The 22,440-nt window shown below is 37.1% G+C and overlaps 1 protein-coding gene across 2 annotated transcripts in view; it reads right to left on the bottom strand.

Annotated features, from left to right (window-relative positions):
* synpra (synaptoporin a) overlaps nucleotides 1–21,125 on the bottom strand; it is a 30,683-nt gene extending 9,558 nt beyond the window's left edge. The window contains exons 1-2 of one of the 2 annotated variants that reach the window (XM_082156153.1): nucleotides 21,025–21,125; nucleotides 20,822–20,887 (exon numbers count right to left, since the gene is read on the bottom strand). In XM_082156153.1, the coding sequence (XP_082012279.1) occupies nucleotides 20,822–20,887; nucleotides 21,025–21,042 (84 nt within the window). In that variant the 5' untranslated portion in view covers nucleotides 21,043–21,125. Of the gene's footprint in view, nucleotides 1–1,805; nucleotides 1,973–20,821; nucleotides 20,888–21,024 lie in introns of those variants that run through there. The other variant, XM_082156154.1, reaches the window with a different exon arrangement.
* Nucleotides 21,126–22,440: the final 1,315 nt, after the last annotated feature.

The raw sequence follows: 22,440 nt of genomic DNA, 5'->3' as shown, positions 1-22,440 counted from the left end.
AGCTGCAGCGACATGAGACTGTGGCCAATTTCAATTAAGTCGGAGTCACTGTAAACAGGTGATTAATTCTCATCCGCAGATGTCAAGCACATTTGCAAAAGGTGTTTGCAAACACTGAGTGAAACTATGATTTCATGATCACACACACAAAGAGGTGCTCTCTGTCACTCTTTGTCTCCAATTATCTTGTCTTTAACATTTTTCTCTTTAACAGTCTCTCCACAGATTCTTCAATAACCTCCGCCTCTTTCCCAATCTTTTTCTCTTTATATGTCCATTATCCTTTTTTATTCAGGCTGTGGATCTATTGTGAAGCCTAGTCTTATTAAGCACAGAGGACAAGCTCTCTGAGAGCAAATCTGACTCGGCTTAAACACATTTCTGCAACACTGATATGAGAATGGGTTCTCTGTAGGAGGTGATACATCTCACTGAACCCAGATACAAGTCATTCTGCAGATATGCAGCTTAAAAAAAAAAAAAATCAATGATGAGAATATATTCAAAATTCAAGGGAGAGCATAATGTGAAGGACTGAAAGCATACTGATCGATATAGTGCTAAATATGCAAAATATAAAGAATCCTGTGGCAAAACTATGTTAATGATGCAATTATAGTGTCAGTCAATGTAAAAAATTATAATAAAAAAAGTACTGCAATACAAACTTTTTCCCTTAAAAATTAAAAGTGAATTGTGTAATTTCTCTTCCACTCCAAATGGAATTGCAAAAATATGATCTTTTTTCAAACAGGCTCCCCCAAATACTCAGCACATCTGGCATTGATATAAAGACATTTACAATGTTAAAAAAGATTTCTATTTCAAATAAATGCTGTTCTTTAAAATGTTCGGTTCTTAAAAGATTTCTTAAAAATGTATCATGGTTTCCACAAAAATAAGCAGTACATATGTTTTTAACATTGATAAATGTTTACTGAGCATCAAATCACCATATTAGAATGATTTCTGAAGGATCACGTGACACTGAAGACTGGAGTAATGATCCTGAAAATTCAGTTTTGCATCACATGAATAAATTCTGAAGAGACATTTTTGACTTCTTTTAAAAACATAAAACATTGATAATATACACATTGTTCAGAACAGAAAATGTTGGAAAAAGGTGCGAAACAAATTTTAGGGTTCAGTTTCTGAGACTTCAGAAGCTCTTCTGATTACATATATTCATCTTGGATCACTTTTTCATATAGTCCTTTGTTGGACTATTTTAATAGATTTACAGTCTAGCTTATTACTTTACAAGTCTACTGAGGATACAGTTTCCAAACAAGATACCTTCAACGATTAATAGTCAGTCACCATGGTAACACATAAGACATATGCAGTGTACCTCCTCAACAGCTGAACTACAGACTGTTTCCAGTCTTTCCAGTTTCTTAAACCTCAAAAAAGCTCAAATCGGCACAGATTCCATATGAGTCCAAGGACCCCTGAACATCTACTGTGAGAAACACTGGAAACCAAATCTTTTTTTTGCATAGCATTTCATTGATCATGAATAATGAGTCATTCATAAAACAGAAATAGACGTCTCACTTATTCAGAATTATGAATGATTCAGTATGGTGAGAGAGCAATTTTTGCACCCAAAAGGTCTCTGAGACGCTGACAAATGGGATGTTGGGAAAAACTGAAGAAACTGCACCACAAAACTTACAAAAATCTCAGATCTTACACAACAAAAACTACCATAGAATGTTATTAATATTAAGTCAATTTAGCTCTATTAATCAATAACTATGTACCACCGGACATGCAGAGATTCTGAAGCCAGGACTTACCGGAGCAAATATGACCATACACATTTAAAAGCTAAAGAGATATCCAGCTTCAGAACATATTAGATGCTCTTAAGAGTATCTGTATCTTCTCCTCGTCTCTCTGCTCTATCTCCTCGTCTTGTGAGCTTGTGTCTCCTCGACTGTGAGATCAGGAGAGGGTTGGCACTTCTGTGCTCTCAAAGTCTAACCCTGCACTCCCTTCTTTGCTCTGCTCAGTCACAAACACACAGAGGAACTCCCTAAATACAAATCACTTCACAAAGTCATGAGTCAGAATGTACACTGAATGCTACAGATCTGCATTCAGATGAAATAAATGAAATCAAGCAATAAGGGCAGACCCAGCTAACAGGGAAGTTTTGATAACGCTCTGGCAAGGTTATCTCAAAGTTATGAACAAATATTCTTCCAGTAATGTTAATAGAACATTCGTTCAGAGTTATATGGTCTTTAATAATTGTTATTATTAACTTAAAAATGTATTTATGCATCATTCATGGAATGTTTCTGAAGCATTTTAAATGCATGCTCGTCCAATGTTTCTTAAATGTTACCATACGAGTGCTGTCAAATCGATTAATCGCAATTATTCGCTTCTAACATAAAAGTTTGCAAATATATAAAAATATGTGTGTGTGTATATATATATATATATACTGTATATAAATATAGATATACAAACCTTTATGTTAGATGCGATTAATCGCGATTAATTGATTTGACAGCACTTGTTACAACTTTAGTTCAGAGAACATTAAAAATATGTTTGCAAAATGTAATGTTCTTTTAACATTTGCATAACCAAAAAATAAAAACATTTAAAATATTTCAATGAAATGTTTAGCATGTTAATGGATAGTTTAAAGCTTTATTGATTAAAGCTATTATAAACTTTGTACTTTAAACTTAAGAGTAAAATGTGTGAGTTTTAGAAAAAAAAAATACAAAACTATAACTAATATTTTATCAAATAAGATTAAAGTGCACATCATCTTTTCATGTTAATATGCTGTTATGTATTTGCCCTGAGGGTGGCATTTTGTGTATTTTGTCATTAAGCTTGATCTGACTTTTAAAAATGTTAAGATGTCCCTTTAATGATGATGCAAAAATATATTTATGAAAGTATCTTTCATTTTTAAAAAGTTTCAAAGCCCAAAAGACACCCTACTAAAGTTTTGAGGAAAATACAGTTCTTTTACAGCCTTTCTGGGACTGAAAGCAGTCACATGGGTTTAAAGCTTTCAAACCCTTTGTTAAAAAATGGGAAACTCATGGCATTTTTCTCAAAGCTACAGCAATGCATTGAAAAAGATGAAACCTATTTTTTAGGGCTGAAAGGTGCTGTAGCCTATCAGTAATATGAAAAACTGAATTGGAAGATCCCCAGATGTTAACAAATAAAATTTCCTGTAAACACGCAGCATGAGAGAACTGTGATCTGAATATCAATGGGATGAGACACTTCACCTCTATGTAAGGCACATTTTTGTTAGCATTGCTGTTAAGGCAACAATAATGTTGTATGTTATGAAACTGTTAGATGACATGCTGATAATAGTGTTAGAGTTTATTGTTACTGTCATGTATACGCCTATTTCAGATGTATGGAAAATGCCAGCTCTGCTAATAAACAACATGATTAATTACCATAGTCAACAGCTACTAATATAAGAATTCACTGGCCTGTCATTATGGCAAAAACAATGATGCCTTCTCAAGACTAACCTCAAATTGCCTGCTCACATAACATGCCAAAATAACTTGGAAAAGCTACACCCCGTAACAATGAAGCTTATGTCTAGGTAATGGAAATAAGCATTAGAGTCTCATGATGTGCGTTAAACCCTCAACATTCCAGAACTGGTGGTGAATTTCACACATTCAAGAAGTTTCATCCAAGGAAAAGTAAAAAAAAAAAAAAAAATGTTTTTAATGTTTTTAGTTTTAGTTAACAATAATAACCTTGCTATACAGAAACCTGGAAATTATGGTGTTTGCAGTTTATACATAAAAAAAAAATTGTGCTCAAAATGTACAAAAATGATATAATGAGCGAGTGGCCTACATCGTGAATCTATTTCCAAACCGTGTTCCAAACACTATAATAAGTGTTTGTGTTTAACTATTTTAGACTGGTTCAGGTCGTACCACTGTGGAGTATCCCAGGCTACAATGTTTTACATTTATGCATTTGGCAGACGCTTTTATCCAGAGCGACTTACATTGCGTTATCCTATACATTTATACATAGGTATGTGCAATCCCCTGGGACCGAACCCACAACCTTGCGATGTTAACGCAATGCTCTTACCACTGAGCTACAGGAAAGCTATGTTCTTCCGCAAGACGCATGTAGTTCTGTTTATTAACCGCTAGAGTGGCAAAAGTTACGGACTGCAGCTTATATTAAAGGGGCAATTTAATAAAAATGTGTATATAATGCTGTTTTCATTATTGAATTGAAATGAATTGAATTGAACTATATAGGCAGGAAGTGCAGTTGTGTTCTGAAGGCAACATGTTATATACACCAAACTCTATCTTAAAAAAACAAGGAAACATTTATTCACTATTTCCCATTCAAGAATTCAACTTAAGTATTAAGTCTAAGGATTCCCCAGTGTGGCCTTTAGACTCTACTTAGTATCCAGTCCAAGAGCTGAGATCCTATTGTGATGGATTTATCCACTCACCACAAGGAGTCAAACCAGAGACCCTGTGCTGATGCAATCAAATGAAAGTGTGTCTGACAGAGGTAGAATCACACTCCATTTTGGTTGAATCTAATGGACAGGTGTGAGAAACGATTGGGAGAATGGGTGAGCAGTGCGTGGGAGCTCGACAGCCAGTAGAAAGGACGTTTCTCTCTCAACGACCCATATGTGCGTATAGCACCTGTTGAGCTGGTAATGAGGAGAGGTGTCCCGTCTTTGTCTTTCCCCACCAGAATATTTTCACGGTTTCTAACCAACAGAGTAATGAGACGACTTAAATCTGTGCCAGAGAGAAACTGTGTCATGCTTCTATCTTCAGTGGAGGGTGAGTGACCTGGGGTTTGGGGAATGCCTCACTTCAATTTTAAGATGAAGGGCTTCCACAGAAATAGAAGACCTTCTTTTAAGGAGAAAACTGTAGGTACCATATGGTTCTTCTATGTGCTTGTGGATCACAATATAGGTCTTGAAATCCCCAGAGAAACTCTGATACTCAACTACATATAAATTCAATAGATTATTGAGAAAACACATTAAGATGTTCTGGTGGCTATCCATAAAACGATGACAACATAATGTTCTGTAACATATATATTTTTCTTCAAAATTCTATGGCAATCATTATGTAAGAACTTGAATTTTTGGCAGTGCAGGGATTGCTGTAAAATTTTTAAATAAGATAAAATAAAATAAAATAAAATAACATTTTACAATTAAATTACAATATAGAAAAATAATAATAAATAATAATAATAATAATAAATAAACAAGTTCTGGTGGCTATCCATAAAATAATGTTGGAAAAACATATTGTTCTGTAACATATTTTATTCTTTCCAGGTCATTTCTATGGCCGAGTCATTTTTTGTAGTCCTGGAATTGCTGTGAAATAATAATATAAAATTAAATAAACAAAAAAAAATTAATAATTCTAATAAAAAAAATAATATATATATAGAACAGTCATAATAAAACATAAATATATAAATATTAAAACTGTGAGAAAAACGTAAGAAAAAGTTTTCCAACAATCATCTAGTTAATTTAGAGAAGTTGACTAGTTTGACTACTTCTTTTTTTTAACAAGCATGCTGATAGTGTATTGCTTTAACTGTTTTTTTGCACACTAAAACTCAATCAGAAAAGTTGCATCAAGAAAAGTTGATGCCATTGTGAAACGCATCAAGTAAACCTAAAAGCATAATTATTTAGGATGTCCTTTAAATTAAAATTATTAGTTTTACACATATTTAATAAGAAACTGCCACTGAACAAACCAAACTGAAGTTACATCTAATATCTAGATTCAGGGCCTCCACATTTTTCTGTACTGTTTTTTGATTAAGACTTACAGTATATCGGGATAACTCATCTCAGATCAATGGGAACAAATGCATTTCAATGAGGAACTCAGTATGTGCATCTTCAAAGCCACCTACGCCACTGTCTCGCTGCAAACAGCTCCCACAATCCCTCACTGAGGTGTCTATCATTGAGCCTCACTGAAACTTGAGCTGAGAGAACACCTTCAGACACACAGGCACTGATGTTCGCCCTCACACACATTCCCAGAAAGCTACAAGACAGGGTGAACACTGCACTAGCTGCATTGTACGCTGACAATGATCCATGTCATTGAAATGTATTGCAGGGATTCAGAACATTCTCCCAGTGGGAGAGATGTTACATGCTGGAATGGATATAAAACAGCTGTAATTTAGTAGTAAATCATTTTGGACAAAAACTGTCAACTGGTTTATGGTGTGATAAATGTTACAGAGCTATATTTCAGTATTGTTTGATTAGAATGAGAGTCTCTAGAGTCTCTAGAGTGCTTTATGTCATTAATAAACTGCACTGAATGACTCCATGACAATTATTCTGCCAATTTCTCTCTCTGCCCTTTTTTAATAATAATAAAAAAAGCTTTACATGTATGTATCTATGGATTTGGATGATTTTGTGGATAGATCATTTTTTATTTTGAAGAATTAGAAGATTTGTCCCTTAGGCTGTTGTTTTCAAACAAACAAAACAAAACAAACAAATATATTTTTTTTAAAAATATAAATAATATAGAAAGTTTAGAATATTTTAAAACCTTTTTTTACTGTGTCTCTAATTACTTTTCCAGAGTGTTTAACAGAAATTATTATTTTTTTAAATCATAAAGAATCAAACAGTTTTTTAATTACAATTCTCAAATAAAAATCAGATAAAGCCTATTTATTTATAGATATTGTTGCCAAAACACTCATAAAGTGAGCTTTTTTCAAGTCAGATATGTTCAATAGACAATAATTACACAATTTTGATTATGTTAACTAACAGCATTACATTTGAGCTTTCTGTACTTTATGATAGAATATCTAAACAAGCAAACATTCATTATTAAAAAAAAAGAAGTTATTTAGGGATTGACTTCTAAATGACTGTATTTTAATGTTAAAAATGAATTGAACCAATGATGATTCTAAAAGAAAATGCATCCGGGACCCTTATTTCAGTGCTGTAAATCATACAGCCCTCATATTCCACGGCTGAGTGTATCAGACAGAGGAAAAGCCTTTGAAACCTGGCTTGAAATTAATTTCTCTTGTGGTTAGTATTGAGTTGCACAGGGAAGTATTTATTTAAACCCAGTGGTCTTAGCTTGAAAGACTCAGGGAATCCAATTTCTCATTTATGTGAATTGGTAGAGCACGGCAGAAGAAGTGGCCCTGTATCGGCCGCGCACTCATGCTCATCAGAGAACTACTCAGTTGTTTTGAATGTGGCTTTAACATTGGCTCACTGTAATGGGTCCACTAAGAGGCTGCAGCTCAATGTCTAAGCAGTGTAACACAGGTTGAACTGGTCAACACTGTCAAACGCACAACAAATGAGAATATCTAAACACAAACTGTCTTTATTAAATTCATAGGAAGACAAGGCAAACACAACCACTTTACATCAATGAGACCTTGAATGGATGAGTTGCCCCCTTCAGCCAGTAACACCATTCTTCCAACGGCAGCTTGATAGCAAAAGGCACACGGATGGAGTTTGACGGGTCCCCCTGCTGCACTAGTTCAGGAAGCATCAACGTTAATGATGAATGGTAGATCTGGGTTTGGATGGATTAAGGTGGGAGCAGTGCTAAATGCAAGCTTGAGCTGATGGAATGCCTCTCCAGGACAGAGACTTGGGCGTCTTGCATTATAGGGAGGTGAGAGGAGCTGACAAGGTCCTGAAATTGAAGATGAAGCGGTGGTAGAAGTTTTCCGAAGCCCAGGAATCGTTGAAGTTCTTTTACGGTAGTGGGAGTGGGCCAATTCTGCACTGCGTCTACCTTCCCCTGGTCTTAATGATGTAGCCCAGGGATTGCATGGATGAACCATGGAATTTGCACTTCTCCAACTTAAGGTAAAGATTTTTTTCTCCTAACTTTTGAAGGAGCTGCATAACGTGGAGGCGATTGTCTGCCTCGCTCCAGGAGTAGATTAGGATCCCTTTAATGTACTGTAGATGATCACGAAACGATAGAGGTAGTCCTGGAACACCTCATTCACGAAAGTCTAGAACACGGAGGGTGAGTTGGACAGCCCAGATGGCATGACCCGATATTCGTAGTGCCCCAATAGTGTTATGAAGGCAGTCTTCCATTCATCCCCCCTCCGTATCCGGATGAGAGTGTATGCGCTAGGTCCAACGTGGTGAAGATAGTAGCACCTCTCAGCATTTCCAGAGCCACTGGAACCAGAGGAAGGTGATATTTGTACATGACAGTTTGTTTGTTGAGGGTTCGATAATCGATGCACTGCCACAAGCCTCCGTCCTTTTTTGCCATGAAAAAGAAGCTGGAAGCGGCAGGGGATGTAGAAGGACGGATGTATCCCTGGGGAAGAGCCTTTTCTACATACTCCTATATGGACTTTTGTTCAGGAATGGATAACAGGTACACTCTACCCATTGCCTATAAGGAGGTAAAAGGAAGCTTGTTGTTTACTGAACACATCCTGGAGCGTCCCATATTCCTCAGGAATCTTGACCTGGTGATGTTTCTCTGGACTTTCAATGGTGGTTGCTTGGAGAAACACATTGGACGAGTCAGCTGCTGATTTGATTCGGGTAGGAAGTTTTAAATAGGAATTAAAGCAGTCCTTTTATTCCAGAATGTTGTCAGTGGTCCAGGAAATATTAGGGGCAACCAATGTTGTTGTGACCAGGGGCGTCCCAGAATGATGTAGACGGTTGATCTATCAAGCACCAGCAATGGTATTGTTTCAGAGTGGGTTACTCCGATGCGGATCGTGAGGGATGGAGTGCAGTGAGTTATAAAGCCTTTTCCAAGCGGCTTACCCAGGATGGATTGAACATTAAATTTCTTTTGACAAGGGATCTTCGGGATTTAGAAGTGGTCGATGAAGTTTCTTGAAATGAAGTTTCCCGCGGAGCCCGAGTCAATAAGGGCCTTTGCTGAAACGTAATGATGGGCAGACATCACTGATACAGGAATATGCAGCAGAGAGGTTACATTGGGATGAACATTAATGTTACTCACCGCTGGGCGAAGGGAACTCTGAAATAAAACATCTCTCAGCCCCGCAATAAAGGCACAAATGTTTTTGAATGCATCTTTGTCTCTCAGTAGGTGATATATGAAATGAATCAACTTCCATGTGTTCCGGGGCTGGTGCTGGAGGATGTTGAACAGTGTGTTGATGGTAACTCATGTTCACAGGCTTTTAAGTGTTGAGCCACACACATGGATCGGTGAATGAGGTTTTCCAAACCAAAGCTGTCATCAAAGATGGCTCGCAGAGAAGGTGACAGTTCCTGTCGGTAAGCAGTGATAAGGGCAGTTTCATTCCATCCACTACTCAGCCACCGAATATTTGCCTTGTTTTAGTCAAAACAGTTGATCATGAACTGATAGTGAACTTGTGGTTTGATCAAAACTTCCTTAAAGTGAGTGAAGTAGGCATCCAGAGTGTTTGTTACCTTGCCTGCTTGTTCCCAAATGGTTTTGGCCCACTAGAGCGCACGGCCTGAAAGCAGAGAAATGATAAATGCGATCTTTGCTTTATCCGTGCGAAACCGTTGTGGTTGCATTTCAAACAGCAAAGTGCATTGGAGAAGAAAGCCACTGCAATTCTCGACTGAGAATGTCGCTGGTAGGGCCATGGGACTGGCATGCAGATCAGGAAGAGGTGGCTTGCGGAAGGAGCGACTGACGGAGTTGATGGATCACGTCGGCGAACAGATCAGCAGGAAAAGTTGAAGGAGTCCCGGGATCCATTTCATTTAGTCGGTCTGGGCTTCTGTCAGCGATACTGAAGAACAGGCAACAGGAAGAACGCTCTCAGGAAGCCTAATTATTGAAGAGATTCAAAGAAAGAGCACAAGTATCACAGCATGGTGAAAGGCACTAAAATGATTTAACTTGATGATAATAGTTCTTTGTCTTTGCAGGATGACCCGGAACTCCTACAAAGGTTGCAGACTGCAGATGATTATGATTGTGAAGATGAAGATACAGGTAAACAATAAGGTAGAGAGTCCGGTAAGTCTTGCACATAGTGGAGACCAGACCAGACCACTACATGTTCTCAGAAAAAAAGGTACAAAAGCTGTCACTGGGACAGTACCCTTCAAAAGAGTTCTAATATGTACCATTTAGGTACTAATATGTACACTTTTGGAACTAATATGTACACTTTTGGTACCAATATTTACCTTTGAGGGACTAATATGCACTCTTTAGGTACAAAGGTGTACCTTTTGAAAAGGTACTGCCACAGTGACAGCTTTTGTACCTTTTTTTCTGAGAGTTGATGAGTATGTGTATATAGGCAAGTCCCAGGTGATTAGTGACAGGTGCTGGGAATCAGTCCTCAGGTGAGTTTGAATGAGTGGGTGGAGTTGCAGCTGATGGAACGGCTGAAACTGTTACTATATATATATATGTTTATATATATTATACAAATAAAGTGATCTTGAATGCAGATACCACAAAATATATTCTGGTTTCAGAATTTTGCTCTTTTGACATTGTCATTTCAGACAGCAAGTATCATCATTTGGACCCTCTGCCATTTGGACTGTGGACTGTATATTAATGTGCAAGAAGAAGATTATAAAATAATGGATGTGATAACTTGCAATGAAAATGAAGCAATTAGCGCCATCTGGTGACAGCACCAAGATGAGCCTCAACACTTTGAGCATTTACAGTCACAGACAGTGATTTGTTTGTGGGGGATTGTTTTCATCACGTTTAACTCTTAGCTTAGAAATAACTTATCAAATAATTTACACACAAAATACCAATTCACTTTAAGTAAATGAGTGTGGTCTGAGCTGATCACTTTTCTGCAGAATCTCTGTACAGTTAATGTGGGCTTCTGGGAGTTTAAATCAAGACCCAGAAGAGGTAGGTGAGTCATAATTATGATGCTTTAATTTATTCCTGCTTCAGCTACTGCCACTTACTCACTTGCAGTAATTAAACAGAGGAACTCATCCTAATGTGGCTCGCTTGTGTGTGTGTGTGTTTGTGTGTGTGCAGGGCCTTTGCTAGGGTATCTGGGGCCCCAGTGCAAGTTGTTGCTGTGGGCTAGGTTGAAATCGCGGGGCAGCAGAAAGCTAGAATCGTCACCACCTTTCTCCCATATAGTGATGGCCCTGTGTGTGTATGTGGGTCAGTTTTTACCAACTTTGTGGGGAACCAAATGTGTGAATAAAGGTCTTAATAAAGTTTAAGCTTAATTAACAGTATTTGTAGCGTTATTTTTATTACCACAATAAATGGTGCTTACAATTAAAGTAAATGGGTTCCATTCTTGAAGTTAAAATTTTTATTATTTCAATTCAATTCAGTTATTGTGATTTGATTTAATATTGACTCATTTGGATAAATATTAGGTAGGCTACACAAGATAGGCATTCATTTTTCTCAAGAAAAAAACAACTCACCTAATGCTGTAAACATACAGAGAGCCCTATCAGCTGGCAGTATTATTTAAGGTTAAAAAATAACACAAATGAAATATAATGCGTTTTTTTTATTATAATAACAACTTTATTTAATGATATAAGTAAAAATATAATAAATATGCAATATAGTACACATATTTAGCCAAATACTCTCAATAGCTCTTTTTTTCTAGGCAACTAACGTGCTATAGCCTATATTATGGTCATTAAATGGCTTTCCTGAGGTAAATGTTATGTGACATGATTGTTCTCCAGCTGTTTTATTGACACCTTTGTTTGATTGATTGGTCGATATTATGTATGAGGAATATACATTTCGGTAAGTTGTACTGTATCTTTCAACAGTGTTCATTCGTGTTTAAAGTTATTTACTATCAGCTAGAGATGATCGGTTCACGTGCCGCTAGGGATCTGTCGCGTCACATTTACAAGCGCCAAAACGGTATTTATTGTCTGCATTTCGTAATAAAAGTGACAGAATCTGAGAGCTGAGATTTTTTTTATATCATAAGTACCTGCTCTGTCTAGTCTGTCGGTCTCCGTGTCCTCTTTGCTTCGCGATTTTTCTGTGCGTGAGAAAATGGATGTGTGGCGTGAGCGCGTGTGAAGAGTGTCAATTGCGTGAGTCTCACGGTGAATGCGTGAGAGTTGGCAGCTATGCATCTGACTCCGGTTTGAACATAAAAGGCTAAAAGTTTTTGAAATTTTCAGTGCATGTCTGAGTGAGGTCAAATGACACAAGCTGTTGAAGCTCCACCCTCTGCGCCGCGAGCAGCAGCTCATTTGCATTTAAGGGAACAGACACAAAACGGTGCGTTTTTGCTCACCCTCATAAAGTGACAACTTTAACATGCTATATAAAATATCTGTGGGTATTTTGAGCTAAAACTTCACATACACACTATGGTGAATTTAAAGACACATTTTGATATTGTGAAAAGGGCATTATACCACCCCTTTAAAATTTGTGTATTATTTGAGCTGTAAATTTGTTCAGTACACAAATCAAATTGGATTTTAGAATTTTAGACTGTATGTTGTTGTGGCAATGAAGTTAAAATTGTTTATAACTACACAGAAAAGTTTAGAAAGCAGGGTTTTTTTCCCCACGAAAATCATGTTAACACTCACATTGTTGACGTCTTCTGGTTTTATTCTTAAAACAGTAAGTATTTAAAACTTACAGCAGTGTTGTTATTGTTATCTAAAACTATTTTTTAAATCGTTTTTGTTCATTGAAATACAGATATATAAAAAAAATTGATGGAAATTAGAAATGTTGCATTCACTGAAAAAAAATGGCATAGAAACAGTTATCAGTCAAAAATAAATAGTAAATTTCACAAACAATTAAAAAGAAATGGCAAATAACATTGAATTTAATGTGAAATTGTAAAGTAGAAACACTGAAATAGTATTTTCTTGAAAAATTACTTTTTTTACAGTGTTGGCAACTATATCAAATAAAATACAATTAAGTGCTAAAATTACAAAAACTAAAACTGAAATAAAAATCAATTAAAGCAAAATAAAAAAAAATATGTAAAGAAAATGAAAATTCAAAATATATATTAAAAAAACAACAACACTATTTTAGATTGACCCCATTCACTTCTATTTGTAAGTGCCTCAACCAAAATTTTTGCTTTAAAAAAAATAAATATTATGTTTGTTGTAGTAAAAATTATGCCGTAAATGTCAGTACCATAGGAGTCAAAGTCTCAGGCATGTGTGTGAACATGTGTGTGTAGAGTGAGCCAATGAAGCTCACATCACTGCACTAGATGCACACCCTCACATGAATAAGCACATGCTTGCCCAAACAAACAAGCACACAAACTAAGCCCCGAACACACTCGCTTCAAGCATGGCGAGAAGCTCTGGAGACCCACCCCCTCTCCTCTCATCCATTACAGCTGCATTCTCCTCTCCATCCCTCCGCTCTCACTTTCTCCCTGTCTCGCTCTTTCTCACATGCGCACACTGGTGTGACTACGAGCGGGTGAGTGTTACGATGCCGTGGCTTGTTTATCAAGCTTTCCCAGCTGTGTTCTGCAGGGCAAAGATGAAGAGCGCAGAGAGGAGAAGAGGGGGAGAAGATTACACCAACACAGACCCACTGACTTGTTAGACACACAGCAACTCTGAGAAAGAGAGAGAGAGAGGAGCAAAATGATGGAGGGAAAGGAAAAAGATCTTATGAATGATTTTACGGTACTACTGGTGTGTTTAAAGCACCAAACAGCTTAGAGAATATAAAAATATCAGTCTTTGTACTTTAAAAAACGTTATGTAAAAATAAATATTATTATTTTCTTGTGTGTGTGTGTGTGTGTTATTTGATTAGTATTGATTCATATTTTTAATTAGCTTTTAATTTATATTTTCATTTTAGTTTAAGTTGTAGGTTTTTGTAATATTTCTTTTTAGCTTTAGTTTTTATTTTATTTCAGTTTTAGTTTTAGAAATGTTAGTATTAAACAGCTAGGTCAGAATAATCTATCTATCTATCTATAATATATAGGTCATATATATATATTGTGTGTGTGTGTGTATGTATATATATATATATAGCCTATATATATATATATATATATATATATATTGTGTGTGTGTGAGTGTGTGTGTGTGTGTGTGTGTTGTGTGTGTGTGTGTGTGTGTGTGTGTGTGTGTGTGTGTGTGTGTGTGTGTGTGTGTGTGTGTGTGTGTGTGTGTGTGTGTGTGTGTGTGTATATATTATGACCTAGCTGCATTTAATGCATGGAATGTGTACAATATATTATTATAATTCAGGAAAAAGGTCAGTTGTTGAAAAAGATGGCAGAAAAAGAAAAGTACTGATTGATATCTAGTGCACGTGACCTTAGCATACGTATTATGGGGTTTGACTACTTGACTAGTTGTTCAGACAACCAACTAACCAACTAACTAGTAGATTACCATGATCACTGCTCTATTGAGCTTATAGGAAAGTAGAAAAAAGAATGTGGATATATCAGTATATCAGTGGATATAGATCAGAATGCATCTGTGTCACATTAAAGCATCCACTCATCTCTTACTCATGGGTGAACACACAAAACACGCTCAAGAGCGACGTGCCTGTTAACCTCTTCACTTTCAGCCCGCATTGAACTCTCAGACAGCGTACTTCCTGAATGTTTCTAAATGCTGCTGAATGTAAAGACACACACACACACACACATGCATATACATACACACAAAAGCCAAACCTTTCCATCCCCCAACCGCTGCATTCATGCCACGCTTCATGCCAATGATTCCCACAGTATGTGGCAAGAGTAAAAATATCCCATGTTCTCGCACGGAAGCATCAGTCTCTAGTTGCAAGACGGCTAAAAACAGTGATTTAGCATTAACCAGATAGCCTGATGAACACAGACAATGTTTAAGGGATTTAAATAAGTCTAAAAATGGAACATGAGTGTCTTTCCCTACACAGCTGGAACACAATTTCCAGCTCCCCATCGTTCTTGCAAACTACAAGTATTGTTTTATAAGATAAGCTGTGTTGAATGGTCCCAGAGATCATTACCCGTCTGTACAATGCACTCAGGCCTATACTGTACACACTCAGCCAGTGTGTATCTGGGCGCTCTTTGTATGCTTCACTGATCATAAGTAGGCATAAAATCTCATTTTATTTTTAAAACACTGTCCCCCCTTCTTTTCCTCAGATGCTGTCTCCCTATGGAGTTTCCATGGCTACTTGGTCACATGATATCACAAGCCCCTCCCCCTGCCCTGAGGTAACTGTCACAGCGGTTAGTCAGAATCGGACACCCGACCAGGATGCAATCCGACTGTATATTTGCTTGCGTATAGGTTGGAGCTTATGTGTTGACCCTGCCACTGGCTTTTGTCATAAACTAATCACAAAACATGTAAAAGAACTGGTTCTTCAAAGATTTTAACAAAAATATTTGATAGATTTACAGCTGTTGTTCTAAATTCATTATATTTTACTGGACTTTAAGTCACAAGATAGTGTGGGATGTGATTCGGTTTAGCTCTTCACTCTTTCCTCTGTTGTGTCTTATCCATGTGACAAAAAGGTGGGTCATGAAACCACTGCCTCATTCGAGATCGAAAAACGGAGAGGCAGCCAACCTTTCACAGATGAATTTCTGCACATCTGCGCACAGGCAGCCAAAGCACATCTGCCCAAAGTCAGTCAACCTTTCCAGTGAACTGATGAACATCTAAAGTCAAAGAACATTTCTTCTGTGAATTTGTAAAACCCTCTACCATCCTGTCAGTCAACTTTACATCAATGAATCACCAGTCTGCTCAGTCTCCGCAGTCAAAAAATGTTTCAAATAAATCGACTGTATGAACTGACTTCATAAACTACTTACGGTTTCTTAGCCATGGAAAACAAATAATGTGTATAATTTAATGTTGTTTTTAAAATACAATTTGTATTGTATTTGTCTGTAATATAATATAATATTCCAGCATCCACCCGATCTTACATCGGACAAGCTTTTTGGAAAATGGATCAAATGGATAACATAATATAAATGTCTTTTCTGACTGACTGGAAGGTGTGCAATAAAAACATTTAATGCACAATAGTTCCAAGTCAGTTTAATCATCGTTCTTTATTAATGCGCTGCTTTCATCTAAGCACACACACACGCAGGTCACTCACATACATTGGAGATCGCGCTGCGAACACACAGAAACAGGAGGACAGAAACTTGTCAATGTTGCCTGCGACTTTTATTAATAAATTAACTTCGCTACTGAATTGCCACATTACATTAATCAGCAAAGAGGTTTTAATGTCTCTGTTTTTGAAATAATTAAACTCACAGCTTCATTGCCAGTAGAGAGAGACTCTGTACAGATGCAGGTAACTCACACACACATCTCTCTCTCTCTCTGGCCCTGTTTCCACCTGGTATTTAGATGCGTTTTGGTCGATTAGATCACAAGTAGATGAGGGAGAAACATACCCATTTACACCTGGTATTTTAATCCGTATTTTTTGTCCACTTTCGACCACTTCCGTCCTGATTTCTTCGAGGGGAGGGTCTATGGGCGGGTAAATGTATGGGTTTTTTCAGATCTTTCGATCTAATGGACAAAATAAGCTTGCGCAATTTACATATGAACACGCCCAGAGACAACGGAAAAACATGAAAAGCATCAGCTTTAGTTTCAGCAAGACCATGGCGAACGCTGTTGAGTGCGTGTTAGAAATCAGGAATGGTGAGAGAACATTGTGCTTGGTACGTTTTTCATCTTCAAACCAAACTTGGGTCTTCAGCCAACAAAGTATAAATCCCGGCCGTCTGGCTAGCACACTTCTCATAATGTTTACTGATTAGCTCAGTCCAAAATGCATCTTAATACCAGGTGTAAACAGAGCCTCTCTCTCTCTCTCTCTCTCTCTCTCTCTCTCGATCCAGCGATAGGCTAATTCATTCATACAAATGTTATAATTCATACAAATTAATGTAACCCCGCTACTTTACCTCTGTCTGATTTAAAGAGGACAGAATGCTAGATCTAACGAATGAAAATTGTAACCCTTCCAGTCAAATTTAGCACTGCAAACATCAATGACAGCTTTAACTTGTCAACGCTGGCAAAAGTCCATGGTATAAACGGGATAATCCACGGCTAGCTGTGTATTGTTGAATGCACTCCTATATCAGTCCCTCCAGAAAAACGCGATTATGCGATCGCATGATTCCATGCATAATCAGCCAAAGTCCGCATATTTATGCGGGGGGCGCATTTTTTAAAATACGCCGCACTTTTGCCGCATAAATTGCAGATTTCCGCGTGCAAAATATGCGGGCTTGCATGATTTCATAATCCCCGCATTTTCGTTGCAAAAAGTCAGCAGAAAGTTGACAAATGTTGGGTTTACTTCACACAAGCGCAGCCATTTCCCCTGTTGCCATGGGAACGTTATGAAGTGACGTAATTACGCGACATCATTGAAAAGCTGCAAACCCCGCGATAGGCCTATTTCACAAAAATCCGGTCGTATCTTACACCGCAGGCCGTGCTTTGCATGTTTTCATGGAACAACTGGGGAGAAGTTAAATCACGTCAGACACAGAAGGCAAAAAGACGTGTCTGTGGTGTGAAGGAGTAAGTTAAGCAGATGTTGAAAATGGAGTGTTGATGCTGGTTCGGGAGTGATGCCCTGACAAAACATGTTTATTGCACTTGATTGTTATCTGATTTGCACGTCATGCACTTTTATTTATTATTATCAAATGTTGGCAAATTAAAATTGTTTGTAGAAGTTGTTTTCTGTAACTTTCTTAAAAACGAGTGAACATGGAGCAGTTTTTCCGTGAGCGGGACTGGAAAACCCGGAGTGGATCATGAGCGGAGTGATAAAAGAACGCTTAGAGTGGAGAGAGGAACATGCTTTTGCTCCACTCCAGGCTTTGATCGCATCCCCCTAAGCAGGGTGAATAGCCTACACCTCGTCTTTCCCATTCAAACTAAAATGAAGACATTTATTACACTATTAATGTAATTGGTGTTGGGCAATCACTTTTTTTTTCTCTTTTTCATCAAACTGCAGTTTTCGCAAGTTCCCGCAATTTTCGCAAGTTCCCGCAATTTTTGCAAGTTCCCGCAATTTCATCGCATAAAATTGCATAAATATCCCGCATATTCCATCGCATTTTTTAAGAAATCTTGCCGCATAATCAAGGATTTTTGCCCGCAACAATCACTAAAAAACTCCGCGTTTTTCTGGAGGGACTGCTATATCATTATATTTTATTATTATATATCCATACATACATTTATATCCATCCATCCAACCAACCATTTATCCACTCGTCCATAATACATCATTTTGCATATTTTAATATGTGTCATTGGTCTCACTGAGTCATCTAATTTCAACAGCTTAATAATTGGTTAATTATCACGATTCACAAATAATTGCTTTTGAGAGACAGAGGAGGGGAGAAAATATCAAGAGGCGTCTGTGCAGGAATCACTGTGTAAAAAAAAAAAAAAAACTGGCAGAGAGGAAACTACAGAGGCAGAGACTAAACTAAAGACCTGCAGAGAGAGATACAGACAGAAACACACAGAGAAAAACCACTGTGTGACCAAAAGTGATTAAGACTGCATGTTTCCCCAGTGATAAGCTTCTAATTTTTTTTTGTTTTTTTTTGAGGACACTTCAAATGGAGAGCGGGGAGATTAATTTCCTCAGGAGAAGATGCATCACATCCTCCAATCCCCCAGCATTCAATTGCAATAATTATCCAAAATGGCGCTGCCACTTATGCCTGCCTCACATTTGCATAGCTCAGAGCCGTTTATGGTTGGCATTGTAAATGTTTTAATTTTCTCCTCTCCATACAGTTTGATGACGGAAAAAGGGACTGAGAGAGCACTTGACCTTTTGACTTTGCAGCGAACAGTAAGGATAGCACAGGGGAGGCTTAGAAATTAAATTTTTGATGTAATAAATAAAATATTTGCAAAATTAGAAGACATTGCTCATGTAAAAAAAATAAAAAAATAAAAAAATAATGATTATATATATATATATATATATATATATATATATATATATATATATATATATATTCTATGCTAGAAGAAAACCCTTAAAGGGTTCTGTCAGGCACTTGATATATATAACCTTTTAGGAGTTCCCATCATGAGAATGGAATAATTTAATGAATTTAGTTTTAATTAATTAATTTTGCTTTAATACATTTTATATTTTAATACAATTTTATGAATTAAAGTTAGTAAATATGCTTTATCACTAGGAAAAAAATGAAACAACCCATGAAACATGAAAGTATTCTGCAATAATTTAAGACATTTCTCCTTAGACATTTTTGGCAAGAGATCTTTAAAACTGAGTCAAAAACACATAGCCCATTGAACCCTCTTTTTCCTAAGAGTGCATTCTATTCTATTCTATTCTATTCTATTCTATTCTATTCTATTCTATTCTATTCTATTCTATCATCTGGGGAACAGGTCATAGCATACTAAATTAGCCATTTTAAATAGTTTTTAAGGCAGACCAGACCACAATTGTTTTTCTTAGCACAGTAAATTAGCTTTAAGAGCTGCAAGTGCTCTGCACATATGTCTTGCCATATGGTAATGATAGCATCTCATATGAAAATACCATTTCTATAAGTTTTGCTTTCTGTGAATCCTGTTGTTGTTGTGCAAAGAACCTGATAATAGGGTACTAAAGCCACACATTGCCACTAACAGTCCAGAAAGACTTGCAGATGGACACACATACACTGTACAACTGGACATGTCCTTATAGATCAGATACTTTCTGAGTCTCATCAACTAGATTATGTCAGAGCACCAGAGTGTGACACCATGGCAAGTCGAATGGCACACACTTCCCAGACCCACACTCATCAGATGGCCGTGGGAAAACACATTTTAGCTTCTTTTTTTCAAACTAGAGGCTACAATTAGTGGCAGAATAGTCATTTCTGGTTACACAGTATCAAGTATATCAAGTACATCAAGTATAAAACAAGTGACACATTATGCAAACAAACAAGTCCCAGTATATACTGCACAAATATCAGCTTAGCACAAGGAATAAATATCAAAGCAAATGTATTTTGCTATGTATTTACACATCTGCTTGTTTAAAAACACATCAGCTCTCTTATGCATGGACAGACCATGTGCAGAAAGCAAAAAAAATAAAAATCTGCAGTGATTTTAGCATAATGGTAAACCTTACTATCACCAATTATATATTTACAATTTGCACTCAATTTACGTAGACATCAAGTTTAGAGGTCATCTTAAAATTGACTCCACTTACATTTACCAATTTCCTCTTTATTGCAGTAAAAAACGAGTAAGAGCAGAACCCATGAAAAAATTGACTGCTGGTGCATTATATAAACCCGAGCCCCTCGGTTCATTTATATGGGATTGATCATGTCATCAGCAGAATATGTCACTTACACTTATGAGGCGTAATTTACATGTTTAAAATAAATGACACGGTTCAAAACTTAGAAATGTAAGATATCCTTTTAACGTGCCCCAATTCCGATACAAAGAAATGCCCAAATGGATTAAGGGACCTATTATAAATATGGCTGTGGCATATAGGTTAGCTACTTATTCAAAACTGACTACAACATATGAATGATGGTTAAAAAAAAGAAAAGAAAACGATAGTAAAAATCCCTATCTCCCCAACACATGCCTTGACCAAGTTTATTGAGCCAACTGAGAAAAGTAAAAGAAAGAGAGTTTGAGAAAGGTGAGTGGAAAAACGCGTGTTTTACGCACACTTACCCATTCTAGAACGCGGATGAATCCCAGAGGTAATTTAAGAACTTGGAATGTCCCAAGTGACACAATCTGTAGTAATAACAATGAACATGATCAATAACGTCATTTGATGCAGTTTGATTAGGCACATTTCAGTCGACTACATTTTAAACACTTCTCGTGATTTTCAATATTGTCAAATGCACAAACATTAACATATTTCCTACCTGGTTAGCGGTATCCATTTTCTTGTTGGAGAGAAAAGCGCTTGTAAGTAGGATAGGACAAGACCAAAACAACGCTTAATGAGTGATGTGCCAGAGTCGCGAGCGCAGAGCAGGGAATCGGCTGTAATCGCGCCTCCGTACGGAAAGTGCCGAGTGAATTCGGCATTAATCGTTTCTCGAAACGAAAATAGCCGAGAGCCGGTTATAACTACTAGTCCACAACAACAAAAAGCAGAGTAACTACCCTCGTCATAAATCTCTCCATAATAGTGCAAGAGCCGAGTGTCTTCGGCAAAAACCGCTCCTCTTTACGGAAAGAGCCGAGTGTGTTCGGCATTGCGAGACGCTCTGGAGCTCCATGGAGACAGACGCGGATTGGATTTAACAAAATGAACCGTGGCCATAATGTTTTTCTCTATTGGACGATGTTCTCAAATTACAATTTATTTGCACTATAAGATGTAGTTTTGTCAGTCCAAAATACGTTTGTTAACTGGGAATCAAATATTGACAGAATTGTAATTTAAGTGGGAATTTTTCCTCTCAAACTCAGCAGATAAGCACTGATAAGATAAACCCAGTCTCTTTTTGTCTAGTATGACTATTGCATTTGGTTTTATTCAGTTCACCATTCAGCATTTTGTAGGCGTAATTCTATGTCCAGTGACATTTTCTTAAAGCTCATTCAAGTGTGTGGAAACAGTACATATCCCAAGACAGCTACATTACATAATCATGATCTCCTTTAACTCGACCAAGTAGGCCAGGCAAAGCATCAAGATAATAACATGAAAATATGCATGGAGATGTTATGCATGTATAGATGCATAGTTTGAGTTTGCTTGGGTGTACAAACCTATTTTTTGAGAATTTAAAAAGAGAAGGGCAACTCTTATTAAAAATGTCAGTGCACTCTTAATGTAGGCTATCCATGATGAATAATATTAGCCTATTTGTAACCATGTATACTGTACAAAGATAAACAGCTGGAATCAAGTCATCAATTACTTTTTTGTTTGTTTGCAACACAACACACACACACACACACACACACACACACACACACACACACACACACACACACACACACACACACACACACACACACACACACACACACACACACACACACACACACACACACACACACACACACACACACACCACATATACTGCTTAAGGGACCTAAAGCAGTCACAGAGAATGAGGGAAAAAATACTTCAGGAAGTGTGAGTGTCAGAATGAAGCCTACAGGGACAAGAGCCCCAAAGAGCTTCTTCTTTTTTTTTTAATAGGCAATGTTCATTTAAAGTTCACTGTGTATTAGTGGGTATTAGATCTGTGTTTGCCTGCAAGTCCAAGGTCAAGTCTACCCCGATCACTGTTCTTTCACTTATTATGAGAAAGAGCCCAAAC

Source organism: Leuciscus leuciscus, assembly GCF_965113295.1.
Source record: "Leuciscus leuciscus genome assembly, chromosome: 23".
NCBI classification, from domain to species: Eukaryota; Metazoa; Chordata; class Actinopteri; order Cypriniformes; family Leuciscidae; genus Leuciscus; species Leuciscus leuciscus.
This window is presented reverse-complemented; position numbering and strand designations above follow the sequence as displayed.